We start from the raw sequence: 24,074 nt of genomic DNA on the forward strand, positions 1-24,074 counted from the left end.
ACTCCACCAACCATGGGCCCTCCACACCCTCAGGCATCCCCACAATCTGTAGATTCAGCTGCCGGGACCTGTTTTCCAGGTCCTCGAAAGTTGCTCTCAGGCCCTTATTACTGTCCTCCACCTTCGGCCTCCAGAGAAACAAGCTGGTCACTGTGCCTGGACAGCGTTACCTCCAGTCCTTCAACACCTCACCATGCTCCCTGCACCATCTCCGATGTCTTTCCAATCGCTTCCTTTACCAGGGCCAACTAGTCCTCCACAGACTGCTTAAGACTCTCCAGCATTTCCCTCCCAGCTACTGGTGGGGCAGCAGGGTAGCATGGTGGTTAGCATAAATGCTTCACAGCTCCAGGGTCCCAGGTTCGATTCCCGGCTGGGTCACTGTCTGTGTGGAGTCTGCACATCCTCCCCCTGTGTGCGTGGGTTTCCTCCGGGTGCTCCGGTTTCCTCCCACAGTCCAAAGATGTGTGGGTTAGGTGGATTGGCCATGCTAAATTGCCCGTAGTGTCCTAATAAAAGTAAGGTTAAGGGGGGGGTTGTTGGGTTACGGGTATAGGGTGGATACGTGGGTTTGAGTAGGGTGATCATGGCTCGGCACAACATTGAGGGCCGAAGGGCCTGTTCTGTGCTGTACTGTTCTATGTTCTGTGTTCTACTCGAAATAATTGCTGAACTGCTTCTCGAACTCAGCCGGCATCACCTCCACCAGCACATCCATCGTTACTAGAGTGACCCCATCTGGAGAGCTCACCACCGCCATTTTTCCTCCCACCGCACTCCTCAGTGAAGTCAACCATCAGCAGACTAGTGCTCGCACGTTTCTTCAAAATATTCTTTCCTTGGTTCTCAGACATCCTCCTGTAACCAACTTTCAACTGGGTCAGGTTTCCATGTAAATCCTCCCAAAATCAGGTGAAAAAGACCAAAAACCGAGGACTGTGGCAAGAGCTACCCAACCTGCAACCTCCTCCTACATGTTGCCACCGGAAGTCCAATATCTTTCTCATAATGAAGAAAATCCATCAGCAGATAGCTGTTAACACAGTCCTCTTTTTAAACTGTCTTTGTATTTTACAATCTCAAATGTTTTCTTAATAAAATTCCCACTAAAAAATATAAACTGTGCATTTTACTTAAGTCCTAGAAACTCATTTAGGAAGTCTTAAGTGACAAAGGATCCACAACCAAAAAAGGTAGGAAGATCTAATTATGGGTGACGTAGACGAAAACTTCCATTGGGGGGTGACTGAAATCTGTTTAACTGTTTAAGCACTGGACAGTAATCTCCCTCTAGTGAGAGCTCATTTTGTGTCGGACAGAAAGATAGTCTTTCTGATCCTGCTGATCCCTGTGGTGCAGGATTTGGTGTGTCTGGAAGGTGTGAATGGTGGGAGGATGGGGATGGTGGAGATAAGAGGATAGTCCCATTAGTTCAGTCAGAAATAGACATGTAAGATTATACATTTGGGTCTGGGAATTCCTAAACCAGCGACAGATGGCACCCAAAGTGTTGGTTTGTGAGGTTTAACTTCATAAAAATATTTGAAACACGGTAAGGAAAGAAATGGTGTGATCTCTAATAGAACGCGTTCAAACCTGTAGACATACAGATAAACAAAATGCAGGAAAGAAAATACAGAGTATCCCAAGAAATATATGAAGCAGTAAATGCAGAATACCTGAAAGGGTTAACAGCTTGCAGCTTACGCTGCAGACACAATGTTTTAGAATCCAGAGACTGGGCTTACCAGTACAGCTTCGAGATAAATACCCCTGGCAGTAGTTCTTACTGTAATAATTCTGTAGGTGCATGTATGGACTGTTTACTTAATACTAATAGACTACTTGTGGTGAATGTATTACTGCTACCATTCACCATTGTATTACATTACATTACATCGGATCATGTCAGTGCCCTTGTGGGCTCCGCCTATGGCTCTGCCCCCTCGGGGGAGGTATATAGATCTTCAGCCCGTAGGCGGCACTCAGTACAGCGTAGTCGCAGGCAGGCACAGTTCTACCTGATTAAAACCACTGTTCATTTCAACTCTCTGTCTCATGTGAATTGATGGTCGCATCACTACTCATTCTAATGAATTGGACATCTCAACCAAGCAAAAGTTAATCGAGTATCTGAAATCCTTGTGCCAGCATTGACAAACTATTTTTAAAAAAGGATAGCTAAAAGATAGTGGACTCATAGCAGCCTTAAAGAAAACTCTCCAAGAGAGATGATTGGGACTCACGGGGACCCGGTTCCATCAACGACAATTATTCTCAGGAGAATCCCCTCAAGGACCCCCTTGGCAACCACCACAGAGACAACAGTCGCCTAAAAATAGAATTCCTAATTCCAGATGTTATGGTAATCAATGGGAAAATGAAGGATAGATTCCCCGAAACACCCCCTACGACTGGGAGAAAAATGAGTTATGTGTAAATTAAACACTGACAGGTCAGCAAACTCCAGGACAAGCCCGGATGAATATGGTTAAATCTAAACAGCCAGGGGAACATCAAGGTCAGACACAACAATCGGAAATTAGCATACCCGAATCAGGAGAATTATTACCCATGTTAATATTCAAATCAGAGATTTAATTGCAACAGCATTATAATAATACAATAATAATTATCTTTATTGTCACAAATAGGCTTACATGAACACTGCAATGACGTTACTATGACAATTCCTTAGTCGCCACATTCCGGCGCCTGGGCGGGTACACAGAGGGAGAATTCAGAGTGTTCAAATTACCTAACAGGCACGTCTTTTGTGACTTGTGGGAGGAAACTGGAGCAGCCGGAGGAAACCCACGCAGATACGGGGAGAACGTATTGACTCCGCACACATTCCCACCCAAGCTGGGACTCGAACCTGGGACCCTGGACCTGTGAAGCAACTGTGCTAACCACTGTGCTTCCGTGCTGCCCCTAAATGTAGTGGTAGAGATAGGAGGGCCAAGCATGTTGAGGATCAGAGGTCACCGGGGGAGGGGGAAGAGGGGAAGGGAGATGGAGGTGGAGATGTTTGGGGAAATGTGCAAGGTGCTGCAGGCAAGGGTTAACGAGCAGGAAAATCGGTCTAGGCAGCAGAATCTGCGGATCTTGGGTGAGCCAGAGGGAGCAGAGAGAATGAGTGCCACCAATTACGTGATGCAGATGTTTAAGAATTTGGTGGATGAAAAGGTATTTGAGAAGGACCCTGAAGTGGATAGGGCCCACTGATCCCTGAGACAGAAGCCAAGGGCTGTGAATGCACAAGTTTCAAGATAAAGAGAAAATTTTGAGGTTGCCAAAGCAACGCAGAACTATAGCTGGGAAGGGAATCAGGTCACGGGATATCAAGACATTGGGACTGGCCTGGCCAAGAGGCGGGCCGGATTCATCACGGCCAAAGCTGAACTCTACCGGAGCTACATTCAGTTTGGGGTGTTGTACCCGACCAAGTTGTGGGTAACGTTCAAGGGCAAAGAGCATTATTTTGAGATGCCAGAAGAGGTGAGTTGCTTTGTTCGGGACCGTGGGCTAGGGGAGGGTTAGGTTTGGGACATTTTGTATGTTTCACGATTTATCAGGGGTATGTTTTATTACATCTGTGATATGTTATTGATTTTTGTATGTATGTGTGATGTCCTTTATGTGCGCTTCCTAGTTCTAAGGGGCTGGTGATTTGTCCTAACATGGAAATTTTTGTAGGTGTGTTTGGTGCGTGGGGGAGGGGGGGCGGGTGGGGGGGGGGGGCACGATGAATTGAAGAGTGGAGTGGATAGAGAAAGTAGAGTGGGCGGGATGGGTGAGATGGGAGGTGGTGGTTGGGTCCTTTGTTTAGGCCTCCAGGCAGGAGCCGCCATGCTGGCGAGAAATGAGAGTAAACGGAAGCAATGTGGGGGTGGCATCTGTGCTGGCTAGCCAGAGTGGGGAGGGGTCGTCGAGAAGGGGATGGGAAAGGAAGGAGTGGGAGGAAAGGGAGATGGGGAAGTGTTCAGTTGGTGGCTCAGTTGTTTATCAAGGTAGACTGAGGGGGAGATGGAGGGGGTGGCCATTTTGTGTGAGGTCAAGTGGTTTGGAGAGCTGATAGCTGAATGGAACTTAAATTAGGGGATGATGGAGGACCTTATTAGACGGGGAGGGAAGCCCCTGGTGAGGGTAGTAACCTGGAATGTCCGAGGCTAAATGGCTGGTTAAAAGGTCAAGGGTATTTGCGCATTTAAAGAATCTAAAGGCTGATGCAGTTTTCCTGCAGGACCCAGGAAGGCCCTGAAAGACGTGGTGTTAGGCAATTTGGACATTCGGAATTCTCCCTCTGTGTAACCGAACAGGCGACGGAATGTGGTGACTAGGGGCTTTTCACAGTAACTTCACTGCAGTGTTAATGTAAGCCTACTTGTGACAATAAAGATTATTATTAAAGGACCAGGTGTGATTCAGGAGAGGGTGCGTTGAGCAAACATTCCACTCAGATTTTAATTGTGTGTTGGGTCTGAGGCTGGACAGGTCAAGGCCCAAGTTAGGGGTGCTTACGGAACAGATGGGCGGGGGGTGGGGGGGGCGGGGTTTGATCCATGGAGGTGTCCTGGGGAGAGGGATTATTTGTTTCTCTCCCGGGTTCACCGGGTGTATTCCCGAATATATTTTGTGGTGGGAAGGAGATGCTGGCGGAGGTCATGGGGGCGGAGTATGCAGGCATAGTCATTTTAGACCATGCGCCGCACTATCCCGGCTGGGTCACTGTCTGTGCGGAGTCTGCACGTCCTCCCCGTGTGTGCGTGGGTTTCCTCCAGGTGCTCCGGTTTCCTCCCACTGTCCAAAGATGTGCGGGTTAGGTGGATTGGCCATGCTAAATTTCCCGTAGTGTCCTAAAAAGTAAGGTTAAGGGGGGGTTGTTGGGTTACGGGTATAGGGTGGATACGTGGGTTTGAGTAGGGTGATCATTGCTCGGCACAACATCGAGGGCCGAAGGGCCTGTTCTGTGCTGTACTGTTCTATGTTCTATGTAATTGTGAGGCCTGAGGCAGAGCGGGCACAGTGACCGGGGTGGAGATTCAATTTGGGGTTACTCATGGATAAAAAGTTTTGCGATAAGGTACAGTTGTCAATAAAGAGTTATGTAGATTTTAATCAGTTTGGGGAGCCCTCTTGGGGATGGCACGGCGGCTCAGTCGTTAGCATTGCTGCCTCACCGCGCAGAGGACCCATGTTCGAACCCGGCCACAGGTCACTGTCCATGTGGAGTTTGCACATTCTCCCTGTGTCTGCGTGGGTCTCTCCCCCAGAAACCAAAGATGTGCAGGGTAGGTGGATTGGCCTTGCTAAATTGACCCTTAATTGGGAAAATAAATGAATTGGGTACTTTAACTTTTAAAAAAGAATGGCGAGATCTCTGCGGCCACATTCATGGTGGCATTGAAAGCAGTATTCCGGGGGCAGGTGATTTATTTTAAAGCCGATAGGGATGAGGTAGAGAGGGAGGTGAGGTGGAGGTTGCTGGAGGGTATAGTGGAATTAGACCACAGGTATTCAGACGCCCCGACTAGGGGGCTTTTGGCAGAGAGGAAGTAATTGCAGAGGCAGTTTGACCAATTGACAATGGGAAAGATGGTGAGTCAGCTCTGTAGGGATGGAGGTGCCCAATATGAGTACAGTAAGAAGGCTAGTCGCCTGCCGGCCCAACAGTTGAGATGACAGGTGGTGGCATGAGAAATTGGGCAGGTAGGGGCGGCTGGGTGTAGTGTGGTGATGACACCAGAGCAAATTGACCAATAAGGAGATCAAGGGTTATGGGGAGAAAGCAGGAGAATGAGGATGAGAAAAATATCCGCCATGATTGAATGGTAGAACAAACTCGATGGGCCAAGTGGCCTAATTCTGCTCCCATATCTTATGGTCTTATGGTCTAAATTAATTAGGTCTTTTATCGAGAGAGTTGTATCAATCTGAGCCCGGGGAAAGACGGATATGGGGCGCTTCTTGAATGGGTTGGAGTTCTCAGAGGTGAGGGAGGAGCCGCTGGGGTTGCAGGAGATAGTGAAGGGGTTGGGATCAATGCAGTTGGGGAAGGCTCCAGGGCTGGATGGCTTCCCAGTGGAATTTACAAGATGTTCTTGGGGGAATGGGCCCCACACCTCCTGAGTATGTTTCATGAGGCACTGGAGAGGGGGCATTTGCCAATTACGTTATCACAGGTCTCTGTTTCTTTGATTCCAAAGAAAGTTATGGATCCACCGGAGTATGAGTCATACAGACACTTTTCGTTGATAAATACGGACGTGAAGATATTGGCCAGGTTGCCATCAAGGTGATTGGAGGGGTGTGTGCAGGAGATGGTATCAGACAACCAGACAAGTTTCATGAAGGGGCGGCAGCTGTCGAACAACACTGGGAGGCTATTGAACATGGTCATTAAGCCATTGTGGAGCAGGGTGCCAGAGATGATAGTGTCAATGGATGTGGCAAAGGCCTTTGACCCAATTAAGCCTTCAGGAGGTTTGGGTTTGGGCCGACATTTTAGACATGGATACAGTTACTCTACATATCCCCCACGGCGAGTGTGCAAATGAATGGGATGGATTTTAAGAACTTTAGGCTGCACAGGGGAACGAGGCAGGGGTGCCCTTTGTTGCCATTGTTATTTGCATTGTCGATAGAGCCTTTGGCTATTGTGCTCCTTCATTTGGGGAGTAGTGGGGGATTGTGAGGGGGCTAAGAAACATAGGGTGTCGTATGCTGATGGCTTATTGCAGACCCTTTGGAGAGCATGAGAAGAATTATGAACTTGTTCGAAAAATACAATGCCATCTCTGGGTACAAATTGAATGTGGGAAAGAATGAGGGGCTGGATTGTCCATTATTGGAACTATGTTCCCGTGCCGGTGTCAAAACGGTAGAGTTTTATGCCTGAAAACCCTGGATCAAAGGGACACGAGTTCCCAGCCCTGCGGGGGCTATCAGGGGCCCAGAGTAGATCTCGCAGCTTTTGCTGCAGATACGGGCCCCCACGCTTCCGGGTCAGAGGCTGCTCATGGAGCAGCAAAGCCGCTCATGCACAAAGCGGCGGCTTCCAGCGGCATCCAGCGCCCGCGCTCCATGGCGGACTCAGACCGCTGAGCTAGACCCATAAAAGAGTCCCCTTCGATCGGCCGCGTGCCCGACCCTCAACCCCCGCACGAACACCCCCCGGCATCCTATAAGGCCCCCCTGGCCTCCAATCCACACCACCGCGCCGGCCGTGATTTCGGTGCAAGGGTGCGGAGTAAACAGTCCGAGGTCTTCCCAGTGAATGACTTGGGGAGGAGTATGAAAATTGGGCCTTTCCCATTGAGGTTTGCTGAGGTTCCGGTATTTGGGGATTCAGGTTGTGCATGATTGGGTAATGATGCACAGGTGGAACTTAATAGTGCTGGTGGAGGAGAAGGTTAAGGGGGATCTGAGGAGATGGAACGCTTTTCCGTTGTCAGTAGCAGGGAGGGTGCAGGCCGTTAAGTTGAATGTGTTGCCGAGGTTCTTGTTTATCTTCTAGTCTCTCCCAATGTTTCTCCCTATGGCCTTTTTTTGAAGGGTAGATGGATTGAATTCCGTGTTTGTGCAGCAGGCACAACACCAAGAATCAGTAGGGCCCTTTGGCAGAGGAAGAGGCGAGTGGAGAGGGGGGTGGGGTGGGGGGGGGGTGGGGGGTGGTTAGCGTTCCCAAATCTGCTGCACTATTACTGTACAGCTAATGTGGAGACGGTGAGACAATGTTGGTGGGGGGTAGGAATGGGTGTGGAGGAATACTCCTGTAGGGGGTCGAGTTTAAGGGCTATGTTAACAGCACACTCCCGTTTGGCTTGGGGAAATATACTAATATCCTGGTGATGGTGCCAGCGATAAAGATCTGGAATCAGTTACGGAAGCATTTTAAGTTGGGGTGGGCGCTGGTACTGACCCCGCTGTGCAGGAATCATGGGCTGGAATCTCCAGCATTGGGACTATGTCTCCACGCCGGCTTAAAACGGTGGCGTTTTACTCCTGAAATCCCTGAAAAACAGTTAAATGAATTCATAGCCCTGCAGGAGGCAAGTAAGTTCGCAGAGTGAATGCTGCAGATACGGGCCCCCGTACTTCTGGGTCAGAAGCCGCGCATGCGCACTGCGGCGGTCTCCAGCGGCCGCGCTGTGTTTCATGGCGGATTCAGACTGCGGAGCCAGACCGAAGAAAGAGACACCCCCCGATCGGCCGCACGCCCGACCCTCAACCCCCGCACATTAAATCCCTGGCCGCCTACAAGCGTCTCCGATTGGTCTCCGATCTGCCCGCCCCTGACCAGGGCATCCCGACTGGCAATAGGTGGTTAGTTCCACGCCGTCGGGAACTCAGCCGGTCGGGAGGATTGCTGAGTGGACCTCTGGCAATGGCCTCCCGGCGGCGCGACGTACTCCCCGGTGACGTGATGTTTGGTGCCCGGAGAATCGGCAAACCGGCGCTGGACACGATTACAGCATCAAACTGGATTCTCCACCCCGCCACTGGCCGCGATTTGTGGCGCGGGCTGCGGAGAATCCAGCCCCATAGGTTTGCGCGCAGACAGATGGATGCAATCTGAGAGGTGGCAGAGGGCTGGGGTAGGGTGGGTGAAGGAGTAGGAGAACGGTTTGCAGATTTGGCAGAGCTTCAGGGGATGTTTGAGTTCCCTAAGGGGAGTGAGTTCAGATACTGACAAGTTCGGGATTACGCGTGGAAGGAGTTGCCTACTTTCCACCAAATACCGGAGTATCCATTATTGGAAAAGCTGTTAGCTCCAGGCGTGTGGGGGGAATGGGGGATTGATGATATTTATGGGTGTTTGGGAAAGAAAGAGATGACTTTAGTAGAAATGTTCAAGGGCGGGTAGGAAGAAGATCTGGGGACCGAGCTAGGGTGGGGGAATATGGAATGAGGTATAATGCAATGTCCTGATTTGTGAGAATGAGTCTCATTCAATTGCAGGTGGTGCATAGGATGCATTTGACGTGGGCCTGGATGAAGGTGTTCTTCTCTGCGGAGGAGGTTCACTGTGAGAAATGTGGGTGAGGGCCGGCGAACATTGCCCATATGTTCTTGGGGGGCGGGGGGGGTGGGGGGCGATGGTGTGAAACTGGAAGTATTTTGGGAAGTGGTGTTCAGGGCTCTATTGGAGATAATGGGGTTGGATGTAACACCCTGCTCTTTGGTGGCAATTTTTGGAATTTAGGAGTTGCCAAGGCTGCAGGAGGGGAAGGGGGCTGATGTTGTGGGATTTCGCCTCCCTGATTGCCCGGCAAATGATTTTGCTGAACTGGCGATTAGCAATGTCACCGGGGGTGGGGGCATGGGTGGGGGTCCTGAATGAATCTTTGAGCCTGGTAAAAGTTAAGTCCATCCCGAGAGGGTTGGAGTAAGGGTTCTATGTGCAGAGGTGCCTGTTCCTATCCATCTTCAAGGATCTGTCTGTCACTGGGTGGGAGTGGGGGGGAGGGGGGGGGGGGGGGGGGGGGGGAGGAGGCGGGGGTGGGGGGGTTAAAGGGAAAAATGTTACAAACTATATGCAATGATTGTGGGTGATTTTCAGAACACAATCTTGTTTGAGTTTGGAATAAAATATATATATTTTTTAAATCATCACCAGTCACCTCTATCCTTTGAAGAGGCTGGCTAGGTTGGGGTTGGTTTCCCTGGAGTAAGGAAGGTAGAGGGGTGGAGCTGATTGTGGTGTACAAACTTAAGAGGACATATATAAAAATAAAGTCGCCATAGTTCAAGATGACGATAGGCTTCTTCTCTCTTTGAGGGGCACAGTAAAATGTCTTACAACACCAGATTAAAGTCCACAGGTTTATTTGGAATCACGAGCTTTCAGAGCATGGCTCTTTCGTCAGATGAGTGAAGAGGTAGGTTACACAAACACAGCATATATCGACCAAACCATGATGCAAGATGATACTTTGAATGCAAGTCTTTGCAGGTAGCTGTCTTTACAGGTCCAGGCGGTGTGACTGGAGAGAGGGATAATCACAGGTTAAAGTGATGTGAAGTGTCTCAAGCCAGGACAGTTGGTAGGATTTCGCCTGGCATTGGACGGTACTCAGCTTCTGATCTTTGGGTAAGCTTTCTCCAAGGCGGCCTTCAGGATCTGCGACAATGCAGATTCGCCGAGTAGAAACTGATAGCCAGGTTCCACACGCATGAGTACGGTCTCAACTTGGATCTTGGATTCATGTCTCACTACATTTCATCTCCCTGGGCTTGCAAAATCCTACCATTCATTGTATATTCCCCTGACTTGTTAACCCTCCCAAAATGCATCACCTCACGCTTTTCAGGGATAGGTTACATTTTCCACTGTTCAGTCCATCTGACCAGCCTGTCTCTATCATCCTGTAACCTAAGGCTTGCTTCCTCACTATGTCCCACATCACCAATTTTTGTGTCATCTGTGAACTTACTGACCATACCCCTGGACCTTCAAGTCTAGATCATTAATACACATTACAAACAGCAAGGACCCAGCTCTGATCCCCATATACTTATTTTTTCTGCCTCTATTGTGTCTTCTTTTAGCCAGCAGTCTCCCTGAAATGAGCTTTGTCGGTTGTGCACAAGTTAATCTGTGTTGCCAAGATGAAATGTTTTTACCAAATGGTGACAGAGCGTAAACATTACCGACTGTCAGGAATGATCCAGCAGATTTTATCCCCACCATGTTCTGTACGAACCAAACTGTCAGCATTCACACTGATCAACCGCACAAATCAAATCTTAGCCATGCTTTCATTTTATTGGCTATTTCAACATTCCACTTCTGATTGTACAATTGGTAACTCTATTTGGAAAATCAATACCTGCTGCCATTGTGTATTATTCTCTTTAGCCAATTTTAACCTATTTTTATATCCTTTAGTCTTCCCTCCCTCTCCACCTTTCCACACACAACAGCAACTCTTGAGAGAGCAGAAACAAATATTATTTGGTTATTTCACCAGTGGGGTCAATTTTCCTAAATGAAGCACAGAGATTTAGAATAATTCGAATGAAATTACTTGAAAAATATACACACATATATAACATGCTCCATTAAAAACAAATAAGTGAAATGGATACCAGTAAAAGCTGTCTACAGATGAGAGAGTGTTACAGCCGCCAGGGACCCGGGTTTGATTTCCGGATTGGGTCACTGTCTGCGAAAAGACGTGCTGTTAGGCGAATTGGACATTCTGAATTCTCCCTCAGGGTACCTGAACAGGCGCCATAGTGTGGCGACTAGGGGATTTTCACAGTAACTTCATGTAGGGCAGCATGGTAGCACAGTGATTAGCACTATTGTTTCGCAGCACTACGGACCAGGGTTCGATTCCTGGCTCGGTCTGTGCGGAGTCTGCACGCTATTCCCGTGTCTGGGTGTGTTTCCTCCCACAGGTCCCGAAAGATGTGCTTGTTAGGTGAATTAGACAGTCTGAATTCTCCTTCAGTGTACCCAAACAGGCGCCAGAGTGTGGTGACTAGGGGATTTTCACAGGAACTTCATGTAGGTCAGCTTGGTAGCACAGTGATTAGCACTATTGTTTCGCAGCACTACGGACCAGGGTTCGATTCCTGGCTCGGTCTGTGCAGACTCTGCACGCTATTCCCTTGTCTGGGTGTATTTCCTCCCACAGGTCCCGAAAGATGTGCTTGTTAGGTGAATTAGACAGTCTGAATTCTCCTTCAGTGTACCCAAACAGGCGCCAGAGTGTGGCGACTAGGGGATTTTCACAGGAACTTCATTGCAGTGTTAATGTAAGTCTACTTGTGACACTAATGAAAATTGAAGCAACATGGTGGCACAGTGGTTAACACTGCTTCCTAACAGCTCCAACGTCCTGGGTTCAATTCCGGCCTCGGGTAACTGTGTGGCGTTTGCACTTTCTCCCCGTGTCTGCGTGGGTTTCCTCTGGGTGCTCCGGTTTCCTCCCACAGTCCAAAGATGTGCAAGTTAGGAGGATTGGCTACGCTAAATTGCCCCTTAAAAGGTCAAAAAGGTTAGGTGGGGTTATTGGGTTACGGGTCATGGGCCGTTGCAGACTCAATGGGCCACATGGCCTCCTTCTGCACTGTAAATTCTATGATTCTATGCACTGCAGTTTTAATATAAGCCTACTTGTGACACTAATAAAGATTATTATTATTTTATTTCATTTTCCGGCTCAGTATTAGTTGGGGCAGACATTGTTGACCAATAGAGATGGCATAAAAGGATTCTGGGACAAGTCAACTCAGTCACCTCGACTGTACTGTGGGCAGCCAAAAACCCCTCCCATGACAAACAGGAGAAAGATCCTTGTCCAATAGAGGCAGCAGAAGAGAATTTTGGGATAAGTCAACTCAGTCATCTTGACTGTACTGTTCGTAGCTGAAGAACTGGTGTCAAAGCGAGGACAAGCAAAGGTAAAGAAGGATATCACGGTCAGCAGATTGATTCAGGGAGAAATCAACTCAGTCACTTCAACCAGCAGGTAGGTGATTGGCTGGTGACTGGTAAGTAGTTTCTCCTTTCATTTTTCTCTTTTTCTCTTGGCATTGTAGTTGTTTTTGTAAGTTAACTTACGGGTTAAGTCATGGCATGAGATCCCAGACCCGTGCCATGCTCCTCTTGTGTGATGTGGGAGATCAGGGACGTGTCCACTGTCCCTGGCTCCTTCACGTGCAAGAAGTGTGTCCAGCTGCAGCTAGACCTCTTGACGGCTCTGGAGCTGCGGATGGACTCACTTTGGTGCATCCACGATGCTGAGGAAGTCGTGGATAGCACGTTTAGCAAGATAAAGAGTACTGAGGGAGAGAGGAAATGGGTGACCACCAGCCAGAGGAAGAGTAGAAAGGCAGTGCAGGGGTCCCCTGTGGCTATCTCCTTCCAAAAACAGGTATACCATTTTGGATATTGTTGGGGGAAATGGCTCACCAGGGGAAGGCAAGGTTCCCAGGTTCATGGGTCCATGGCTGGCTCTGCTGCGCAGGAGATCAGAAAAAAGAGTGGTAGAGCTATAGTGATAGGGGCTTCGAATTTAAGGGGAGTAGACAGATGTTTCTGCGGACAAAATCAAGACTCCAGGAAGGTATGTTGCCTTCTGACTGCAAAGGACCTGGATGTCTCAGAATTCTAAAGGAGGAGGATGAACAGCCAGCTGTCATGGTGCATATAGGCACCAACGGTGTAGGTGAAAAACAGGATGAGGTCCTACATGCTGAATTTCGGGAGTTAGGAGATAAACTAAAAAGTAGGACCTCAAAGGTAGTAATCTCGAGATTGCTTTCAGTGCCACGTGCTAGTCAGATTAAGAATGACAGGACAGACAGGATGATTGCGTGGCTTGAGAGATGGTGCAGGAGGGAGGGATTCCGACTTTTGGGACATTGGAACCGGTTCTGGGAGAGGCGGGACCATTACAAATTGGACGGTCAATATCTGGGCAGGACTGGAACAATTGTCCCAGTGGGGCTGTTTGCTGGCACTGTTGGGGAGAGTTTAAATTGATATGACAGGGGGATGGGAACCATTGCAGGAAGTCAGAGGGTAGTAAAGAGGGGACAGAAACAAAAGCGAGTAAAGAGAAAAGTGGAAGGCAGACAAACAGTTTGAACTGCCTAGTATGGTGGTGGGGAGGGAGGGGACCAGAGCAGTAGGTCAGCAGGAGAAATAACTGAGGGAGAGCTATAGATTAAGGCCAATAAGATTAAGAGGAAGAACAGGCAGGGAGTGGTTGGTCAACACAGCGAAGCTGGTGGACTTAAGTGCTTTAGTTTCAATGTGATAAGTATTTCAGGTAAGACAGATGAACCTCGAGCTTGGATTAGTATGTAGAATTATGATGTTGCTATTACAGAAATTTGGTTGAAAGAGGGACAGGATTGGCAACTAAACTTTCCAGGATTTAGATGCTTCAGGTAGGATAGAGGGGGATGCAAAATGGGTGGGGGTTGGTTTATTGGTCAAGGAGAATATCACAGCTGTGCTGAGGAAGGACACCTTGAAGGGTTCAGGCAGCGAGGCAATATGGGTAGAGCTCAGGAATAGGAAGGGTGCTGTCACAATGTTAAGGGTTTACGACAGACCTCCGAACAGCCATCAGGAGATAGAGGAGCAGATATGCAGACAGATCTTGGAAAGATGCATAAACAATAGGATTGTTGTGGTGGGTGATTTTAACTTTCCGTATATTGACTGGGACACACTTACTGCTCGAGGCATGGATGCACTGAATTTGTAAGGAGCGGTCCAGGAGGGTTTATGGAAACAATATGTAAATTGCCCAACTCTGGAAGGGGCCATATTAGGCCTGGCGCTGGGGAATGAGCCCGGCCAAGTGATCGAAGTTTCAGCAGGAGATCATTTCGGGAACAATGATCATAATTCTGTAAGTTTTATGCTGCTTATGGATATCCACCACATGGATAAGAACAAGAGTGGTCCTCAGGTGAAGGTGTTAGACTGGGGGAAGGCTATTTACAACAGCATGAGGCAGGATCTGGAGAGTGTTGACTGGGCGAGGCTGTTTGAGGGAAAATTAACATCCGGCATGTGGGAGGCTTTCAAATGTCAGTTGATTAGAATTCAGGACCGACCTATACCTGTGAGGATGAAAGATAAGGGTGGCAAGTATAGGGAACCCTGGATAATGAGAGATATTATAAACCTTGTCAAAAAGAAAATGGAAGCTTCGTGAGGTCTAAAAGGCTTCGGACAGATGAAGCCTTTGAAGAATATAAAGAAAGTAAGAAGGGACGTAAGGTAGGACTTCGGATGGCTAAAAGGAGTCATGAAATGTCGTTGGCAAACAGGAATAAGAAAAATCCTAAGGCGTTTATACATATGTAAAGAGCAAGAGGGTAGCCAGAAAACGGGTTGGTCCATTCAAGGATATTAGAGGGAATCTATGTATGGAACCTGAGGAAATGGGTGAGATACTAAATGAATACTTTGCCTTAGTATTCACCAAAGAGAAGGACTTGGTGGATGAGGAGTATAGGGTAGAGTGTGTAGATATTCTGAGTCATGTTGATATTAATAAAGAGGAGGTGTTGGGCATCTTAAAAAGCATTAAAGTAGGTAAGCCCCCAGGGCCTGGTGGGATCTATCCCAGAATACTGAGGGAGGCAAAGGAGGAAATTGCTGGGGTCTTGACAGTAATCTTTGTATCCTCATTGGCTATAGGTGAAGTTCCTGAGGACTGGAGAGTCGCCAATGTTGTTCTATTGTTTAAGAAGGGTAGCAGGGATAATCCAGGAAATTATAGGTCCTTGAGCCTTACATCAGTAGTAGGGAAATTATTGGAAAAGGTTCTTAGAGACAGGATTTACTCACATTTGGAAACAAATGGACTTATTAGTGATGGGCAGCATGGTTTTGTGAAGGGGAGGTCGTGTCTCACTGATTTGATTGAGATTTTCGGGGAGGTGACAAAGATGATAGATGAGTGAAAGGTAGTAGATATTGTGCACATGAACTTCAGTAAAGCCTTTGACAAGGTGCCTCATGGTAGACTGGTAGAAAAGGTGAAGTCACATGGGATCAGAGGAGAGTTGGTAAATTGTGTACAGAACTGGCCTGGGCACAGAAGACAGACGGTAGCAGTAGAAGGGTGCTTTTCTGAATGGAAGCTGGCGGCGTTCCACAGGGATCAGTTCTGGGACTTTTGTTGTTCATAGCGTATGGAAATGATTTGGAAGAAAATGTAGTTGGTCTGATTAGAAAGTTCGCAGCCACACAAAAATTGGTGGAGTTGCGGATAGTGAAGAGGATTGTCAGAGGACACAGCATGATTTTAACTGGTTGGAGAAATGGCAGATGGAATTTAATGTGGACAAGTGGGAGGTAATGCACTTTGGAAAGTCCAATGCATGTAGGAATTTCACAGTAAATGGTGGATCTCTTTCGAGTATTGACAGGCAAAGAGATCTGGGCATGCATGTCCACCGATCACTGAAAATGGCAACGCATATGGATAAGGTGGTCAAGAAGGCATTCGGCATGCTGTCCTTCATTGGTCGGGGCATTGACTATAAAAATTGGCAAGTCATGTTGCAGCTGTGCAGAACCTTAGTTAGGCCTCCTTTGGAATATTGTGTTCAATTCTGGGTGCCACACTACCTGAAAGATGTGGATGCTTTGGAGAGGGTACAGATGCGGTTTACTAGGATGTTGCCAGTATGGGGGGCATTAGCTATTATAAGACCATAAGACATAGGAGCGGAAGTAAGGCCATTCGGCCCATCGAGTCCACTCCACCATTCAATCATGGTTGATTTCAACTCCATTTACCCGCTCTCTCCCCGCCCTCTATTAGTAGAGGTTAGATAAACATGGCCTGTTCTCACTGGAACGACGGAGGTTGAGATGGCGATCTGATAGAGGTTTACAAGATTATGAGTGGCATGCACAGAGTGGATAGTCAGGTGCTCTTTCCTAGGGTAAGAGAGTCGAGTACAATGGGACATAGGTTTAAAGTGCGTGGGGAAAAGTTTAGAACAGATGTGCGAGGCTCGTTTTTTACACAGAGGGTGGTAAATATATGGAAGTATATGTGCCTGGGGAGGTGATGGGAGCAGGTACAATAGCGGCATTTAAGGGGCATCCAGACAAATATATGAATAGGGTGGGAATGGAAGGATACGGACTCCGTAAGTGCTTACGGTTTTAGTTTAGGCAGGTACCGTGCTCGGCACAGGCTTGGATGGCTGAAGGGTCTGTTCCTGTGCTGTATTGTTCTTTATTCTAGATGGAAAGGCGTAATTCACAAAGAGCACTTAGATATTCTTCATTGTCAGGATCCAACTCCAAGGCTTTTTCAAAGCTTTCAACAGCCTCGCGCTTCTTCCCATCCAGTTGGTGCATTAAGCCAAGGACACCATGGGCCTTGCTGTTTTTCGGATTCCTGCGAATTTGTCTTTCTGATATTAACTTCAAGTTATCACGGCACCTTTTCTTTTCCGTTGAGTTATAATCGACTTTCATTCCTTCTAGAAAACGCGTGATGGCATTTGATTCCGATTTTTTCTGATGCAGTTCAAATAATCCAGCATCCAAACATATTGCCTGCTTATTTTCAGGACGTATATCTTGAAATTTCAGGAGATTATTGTAAATCTCCTCGACATTTTCATATTCTTCATTTAATGAACAGATTCTGGCAAAATCCAGCTGTGCCCTAATAAATGTTAATGGGCGAGGTTCAAAAGCCTTTTTAAAATGATCCTTACACAGTTCAATCAGTTCAGCTCTCTGTTGAAAAGCAGGGTCACCAGGTCTTTTGCTACGTGGATTTTTGTTCACTGACGATAATTTCTTTCTGTAACACAGACCTATTTGATGGTGTAAAAATGTAGAGTGTGGGGTTATTTCCAATCCTTTCTTCAACAGCTCCACAGCTTTGTCTAGATCTTCCTTTAATCTGTAAAATTTTGCTGCATAGCGAAGCACATGTGGGAGATCAGGGGACTTCTGCAACGCGTTTTCAACTAATTCAAGCGCATCTTCACTTTGATTGGACTGTTGTAGTTTTAGAGCTAACAGCACCATGGCTTCACCGTGATCTGGATCAAGTTCCAGCACACGTCTAAACAGCTTTATTGATTGAGTGGGTTCACAATTCTCTTGGGTTCCAGAAAATGTTTCCAGACGAGAAAGAACAATCGCATAGCATTCATTCCATTCAACATTATCCGGGTCTTCCTCCAGAGCCTTCTTGAAACATTCCTTTGCTTCTTCATAATATTGAGAAGAAGACTTCAACAGTGACCTACCCTTCTCCCCGTATACTTCAGGTATCATTGCTGTGTACCGAGAGGCATCAGGAAATTGTTTACAGATGCTCTCCAGTTTGTCGAGGTAGGACTGAGCCTCTGTCAGTTGTTCCATGTGATAATATACCCAGGCATAGTTTCCATAGGTGATGATGATTCTTTTATCAAATTCATCTTCATGATTCTCCCTCAGAAACTTTTCAGCATCCTTTAAGTTTTGAATCGCCTCCTCACAGTTTCCTTGCAGACAGTTTACAAAAGCGAGTTGGTTGTAAAACCTGGGTTGATATTTCTCATTTGTCTGAATTGAATCTTCTAATCTTTGCTTCATGTCATCCAAGTCAATATTTTCTTTCTGTGGCCCCCATGTGAAATGACATTGAAGCTGTTCAAGCTTCTCTTTCAACAAATCCTTCTCTTGGTCACTGCAAGAGAAAAACAAACCCATCAAACTCCATCTTGGACTAACTGAACCATTTTATAAGCCCCTCCGTCCAGTTTTATTATCTGAGAGCTGTTCCTGACTCTGGGACTCAGTGAGCCTCAAACCTCTGGTCACACAATGATTATCAATGATGTGGAGATGCCGGCGTTGGACTGGGGTGGGCACAGTAAGAAGTCTTACAACACCAGTTAAAGTCCGACAGTTTGTTTCGAATTACCAACTTTCGGAGTGCAGCTCCTTCCTCAGGTGAATGATTCACCTGAGGTAGGAGCTGTGCTCCGAAAGCTAGTGATTCGAAACTAACCTGTTAGACTTTAACCTGGTGTTGTGAGACTTCTTACTGTGCCCACCCCAGTCCAATGCTGGCATCCGGAGGAGGGATTGCTGGGGGAGAGGCGTAGCCTTCAGGCCAGGTTCGACCTATTGACTACCAGAAAGGCGGAAGCTCAGTGGAGGAGAGCACAGGGGGCGGTGTATGAATATGGGGAGAAGGCGAGCAGGATGCTGGCACACCAGCTCCGAAAGCGAGATGCGGCCAGGGAGATTGGGGGAGTGACGGATAGAGTTGGGAAGGTGGTGCGGAGGGGGATAGACGTTAATGGGGTCTTTAGGGACTTTTATGGGGAATTGTACCGGTCTGAATCCCCGGTGGGGGGGGGGGGGGGGGGGGGGGGGGAATGGGGCGCTTCTTGGACAAACTGCGATTTCCGAGGGTGGAGGAGGGGCAGGTGGAGGGACTGGGGGCGCCGATTGAGCTGGAGGAGCTGGGTAAAGGGATAGGGAGCATGCAGTGGGGGAAGGCGCCAGGGCCGGATGGGTTTCCGGCCGAATTTTATAAAAGGTATGCGGACCTGTTGGGCCCCGTGTTGGTCCGGACCTTTAACGAGGCAAGGGAGGGGGGGGCTTTGCCCCCAACTATGTCACTGCCTCTGATTTCCTTGATCCTGAAGTGGGACAAGGACCCTCTGCAGTGTGGGTCATATAGGCCGATCTCGCTGCTAAATGTAGACGCCAAGCTGCTGGCAAAGATCTTAGCCACAAGAATAGAGGATTGTGTGCCGGTGGTCATTCACGAGGACCAGACGGGGTTTGTGACGGGAAGCCAGTTGAATACTAATGTACGAAGGCTCCTCAACGTTATGATGCCGGCTGTGGAAGGGGAGGCGGAGATAGTGGTGGCATTAGATGCGGAGAAGGCCTTTGATAGGGTTGAGTCGGGGTATCTGTGGGAGGTGTTGGAAAGGTTTGGGTTTGGGGAGGGGTTTGTCCGTTGGGCAAGGTTGCTCTATGCGGCCCCGATGGCGAGTGTAGCCACGAATAGGAGGAGGTCGGAGTACCTTCGGCTGTAACGGGGGATGAGACAGGGGTGTCCCCTGTCCCCCTTGCTCTTTGCGTTGGCAATTGAGCCCCTGGCCATGGCGTTGAGGGAGTCAGGGAACTGGAGGGGCCTGGTGCGGGGTGGGGAGGAGCATCGAGTGTCGCTTTATGCGGACGACCTGTTGCTGTATGTAGCGGACCCGGTGGGGGGGATGCCATAGGTGATGAGGATTCTCAGCGAATTTGGGGGCTTCTCTGGGTATAAGCTGAACCTGGGCAAGAGCGAGTTGTTCGTGGTGCACCGGGGGATCAGGAGGAGGGGATTGATAGGCTCCCACTGAAGCAGGCAGGGAAGAGCTTCAGGTACCTAGGAGTCCAGGTGGCTGGGAGCTGGGGGGCCCTGCACAAGCTCAACCTCACAAGGGTGGTGGAGCAGATGGAGGAGTTCAAAAGATGGGATATGTTACCGTTGTCACTGGCGGGGACGGTGCTCCCGAGGTTTGTGTTCCTGTTCCAGTGCCTCCCCATCCTTATCCCGAAGGCCTTTTTTAGGAGAGTTAACAGGAGTATTACGGGATTTGCGTGGGCGCATGGGACTCCGAGGGTGTGAAGGATGTTCTTGGAACGGGACAGCGATAGGGGGGCTGGCGCTGCCCAACCTCTGTGGGTACTATTGGGCTGCCAACGCAGCGATGGTGTTTAAGTGGGTAATGGACGGAGAAGGGGCAGCATGGAAGAGGATGGAGATGGCATCCTGTGTGGGCACGAGCCTGGAGGCGCTGTTAACGGCGCCGTTGCCGCTCCCTCCAATGAGGTATACCACGAGCCCGGTGGTGGCGGTTACCCTCAAAATTTGGTGGCAATGGAGACGGCATAGGGGAGAAGTGGGGGGCTCAATGGAGGCCCCGATACGGGGGAACCATCGGTTTGCTCCAGGGAGCATTGATGACGGATTTCTGAGCTGGCACAGGGTAGGGGTTAGCAGGTTGAGGGACCTGTTTGTGGAGGGGAGGTTTGCGGGCTTGGGGGAGTTAGAGGGGAAGTTTGGGTTCCCCCCGGGGAATATGTTTTGTTACATGCAGGTTTGGGCGTTTGCCAGGCGGCAGGTGGAGGGGTTCCCCTTGTTGCCTCCACGTGGGGTATGGGACAGGGTGCTCTCGGGGGTGTGGGTTGGAGGAGGGAGGATTTCGGACATATACCGGGTAATACAGGAGTTAGACGAGGCCTCGGTGGAGGAACTGAACGGTAAATGGGAAGAGGAGCTGGGTGAGGAGATTGAGGAGGGGACATGGGCGGATGCCCTGGAGAGTAAATTCCTCCTCTTCCTGTGCGAGGCTTAGCCTCATACAGTTCAAGGTGCTACATAGTGCCCACATGACTGGGACGAGGATGAGTAGGTTTTTCGGGGGCGAAGACCGGTGTGCTAGGTGCTCGGGGAGCCCAGCGAACCACGCCCATATGTTTTGGGCATGCCTAGCGCTGGGGGAGTTTTGGAAGGGGGTAGCAAGGATGGTGTCGAGGGTGGTGGGATCCAGGGTCAAGCCACGCTGGGGACTCGCAATTTTTGGGGTTGCAGTGGAGCCGGGAGTGCAGGAGGCGAAAGAGGCCGGTGTTCTGGCCTTTGCGTCCCTAGTAGCCCGGCGGAGGATCATGCTTCAATGGAAGGATGCGAGGCCAAGCCTGGAGGCCTGGATCAATGATATGGTGGGGTTCATCAAATTAGAGAACGTGAAATTTGCCCTGAGGGGATCAGTACAGGGGTTTTTTAGGCGGTGGCAGCCTTTCCTGGACTTCCTGGCAGAATGGTAGGGAAATAGGCCGGCAGCAGCAGCAACCCGGGGGGGGGGGGTTTGGTTCGGTGGGAGGGAGAATTGGGTACATGGGTTTGTTGGATGTGGCGGGTGTTATCCCTTTCCTTTTTGTTGTTTGCTTTTTTTTTGTTTTTGTAGTTGCTTTTGTAGTTGGGTGGTTGTTGTTCATGGGTTTTTACCATGGCTGTTTTGTTAATATTGTTTTATTGTTTATATTTTGTGAAAATCTTAATAAAAATTATTTTTTTTAAAAAATTGATCATTTGAATCCATTCTAATCCATAATCGCACCGGGTACGCCACCCAAAGCCTCATGCCCTTATTATAAAATAATGCCTTTGTCCTATAGAAGGCAGCCGCCTCTTTGCCAACTCAGTTCCAATATCTTGATATATTCAGACCATATGCCTGTCTCAGTCAATTATCCAAATCTTTTTTGTCCATTCCAAGACCTTCTCCTTCCTTTGATAATTGGGTTAGTGGATTATCACCGCCCGCGCAGTGGCTTATTCGATCTTGGCTTTTGCCTGAGCGGCCAACGTACTCTATCCAATTCCGGAGGGGGGAAGCCTTCATCCCCTTCCAACAGCTGAAAAAGCATCTCGGAGAAATACTGGGTCGACTTTGAGCCCTCCATTCCCTCTGGCAGCCCCACCAACCTGAGGTTTAACCACCGTGAGCTATTCTCGAGGTCCTCCACTTCAAATCTCAGGTCTCTGCCAACAGCAGCAACTCTGACTCCTCCGAGGGGAATCAATCCTCGTGCCTTGACAATGTCTCTTCCACCCCGTTCAGCATCGCGCCTTGTGCCTTCACCACGTTTGAAGTTCACACCAACTGTTCACGGATCAGACTCAAAGCCTGCCTCTTCAAAAGCGGCTTTAAAGGATTCTTTAATTTCCTGGTCCTGCCACTCAAATGGCCTATCCATTTGTTTGCCGACGGGCAACATGTCTGGTGTAATGGGCGCAGCAGCCATCTTCCCCCTTGCCAATTTTCATGCATTTTCTCTTTACATGATGTCACCAGAGCCTCACGAGATCTAACGGGAGCTCGCAAGCTGTCGCAATCTGAATCTCGTCCATTGTGGGCGGGGTCAGTTTTCGGCAAATCCGCATATTATAGTGAGGCAGCTAGTCCCTTTCGTCTCAGAGACCACACTGTTTAGTGCTGGTCCCCACAAATAGCGCCAGCCTGGCACTGCAAAGCTTTCCAGATGGCACTGCCAGGGACGCGGCCATGGTGCCAGGCTGGCAGTGCCAAGGTGCTAGGCTGGCATTTTTAAACGCCAGGGATCAGGCACAGAGATGCCCTGCCCATGAGAGCTGAAGTGTGGGGGGGAAGGGCGAGGGCCCCCTGAGAGGTGAGCTGGTGCTTTGAAGGGAGTCAGAGTTCACGTCACGGAGGTCAAGAGGTCAGGCACCATTTTAAAATGGCGTCTCGATCTCCTCCTGCACTGCGGAATTCCGGCGAGCCGAGCTCCTCAGTGCAGGAAATGGGAATAAGTGCAGCCTCAGCGGGGCGTTACAACAAAGTTCCGTTAGATAGCATGACGTTTCTCAGTGCTGCGAACGCCAAGAAACGCCCGGCTAAATGCGCTCAACATGGGACTTCGGTTAGATTGGTTCCTTAGATTGCAATTCGGTTAGATTGGTTCCTTAGTCATTTTTTGGGAGAATTCTGCCCCATATTGCTGTTCCTTCACTCTTGGCCACAATACTGTACTCCTTTCCTAACAGCACTGTAGGTGTATTGACACGAGCTGGACTGCACAGTTCACAGGGCTCACCGTCACCTTCTCAAGGGCAATTCGAGATGGGGAATCAATGCTGGCCCAGCCAGCAATGCTCACACCCCCAGAACAAAGAGAAAACTAATCCCAGTTCCCTGTGATCGAACTGCTTTGTAAAGTCTGTTTTATTCCTGAAAACAAGCTCTTTAGAACATAGAACATAGAACAGTACAGCACAGAACAGGCCCTTCGGCCCTCGATGTTGTGCCGAGCAATGATCACCCTACTCAAACCCACGTATCCACCCTATACCCGTAACCCAACAACTCCCCCCCCCTTAACATTACTATTAGGACACTACGGACAATTTAGCATGGCCAATCCACCTAACCCGCACATCTTTGGACTGTGGGAGGAAACCGGAGCACCCGGAGGAAACCCACGCACACACGGGGAGGACGTGCAGACTCCACACAGACAGTGACCCAGCCGGGAATCGAACCTGGGACTCTGGAGCTGTGAAGCATTTGTGCTAACCACCATGCTACCGTGCTGCCCCTCCTTGTTCAACAGTCGACAGTTACATTCCAGGAGTAAAGTAATTCGAGTGAACTTTACCTCATAATGCTGATTGAATGAAAAACGTTCTGAATTGCTTTCTGAGCTTTAACTCAGCTTCGACAGGTTGATCGAGGAGAGTATTTGTTGTGTTGTTTTCCAGCTCTGTTTTGCTTTCCCGCAGTGAATTGCTTCAAATCATTTCCTCAATGAGAATTGAAACTGAAACTAAAAAACGTAGCTGTGAAGCAACATGACTGAGCAGGAAGGAATGCTGCCAATACAGTCACACTGTGCTTTACCACAGAAAGCCAGATTAGTAATAGCAATGGATCATCATGCAATGGATTAGGGGCAGCAGGGTAGCATGGTGGTTAGCATAAATGCTTCACAGCTCCAGGGTCCCAGGTTCGATTCCCGGCTGGGTCACTGTCTGTGTGGAGTC

At 48.9% G+C, this 24,074-nt stretch overlaps 1 protein-coding gene across 3 annotated transcripts; it reads right to left on the bottom strand.

Moving 5' to 3' along the window:
- Positions 1–16,409: 16,409 nt before the first annotated feature.
- On the bottom strand, positions 16,410–23,822 carry LOC119951081 (interferon-induced protein with tetratricopeptide repeats 5-like). Of its 3 annotated transcripts, none has more exons than XM_038774127.1 (2): positions 23,690–23,822; positions 16,410–18,191 (listed from the first exon to the last, which is right to left on the bottom strand). In XM_038774127.1, exons 1-2 carry the CDS (start codon positions 23,692–23,694, stop codon positions 16,739–16,741), a joined length of 1,458 nt encoding a protein of 485 aa, XP_038630055.1. In that variant the 5' UTR covers positions 23,695–23,822; the 3' UTR covers positions 16,410–16,738. The 3 variants fall into 3 exon arrangements, with proteins under 3 accessions (XP_038630055.1, XP_038630056.1, XP_038630057.1); XM_038774128.1 differs by lacking the exon at positions 23,690–23,822 and adding an exon at positions 21,999–22,309; XM_038774129.1 differs by lacking the exon at positions 23,690–23,822 and adding an exon at positions 21,884–21,913.
- Between the last annotated feature and the right edge of the window lie 252 nt (positions 23,823–24,074).

The sequence above is a fragment of the Scyliorhinus canicula genome, chromosome 16, assembly GCF_902713615.1.
Source record: "Scyliorhinus canicula chromosome 16, sScyCan1.1, whole genome shotgun sequence".
Classification (NCBI taxonomy): Eukaryota; Metazoa; Chordata; class Chondrichthyes; order Carcharhiniformes; family Scyliorhinidae; genus Scyliorhinus; species Scyliorhinus canicula.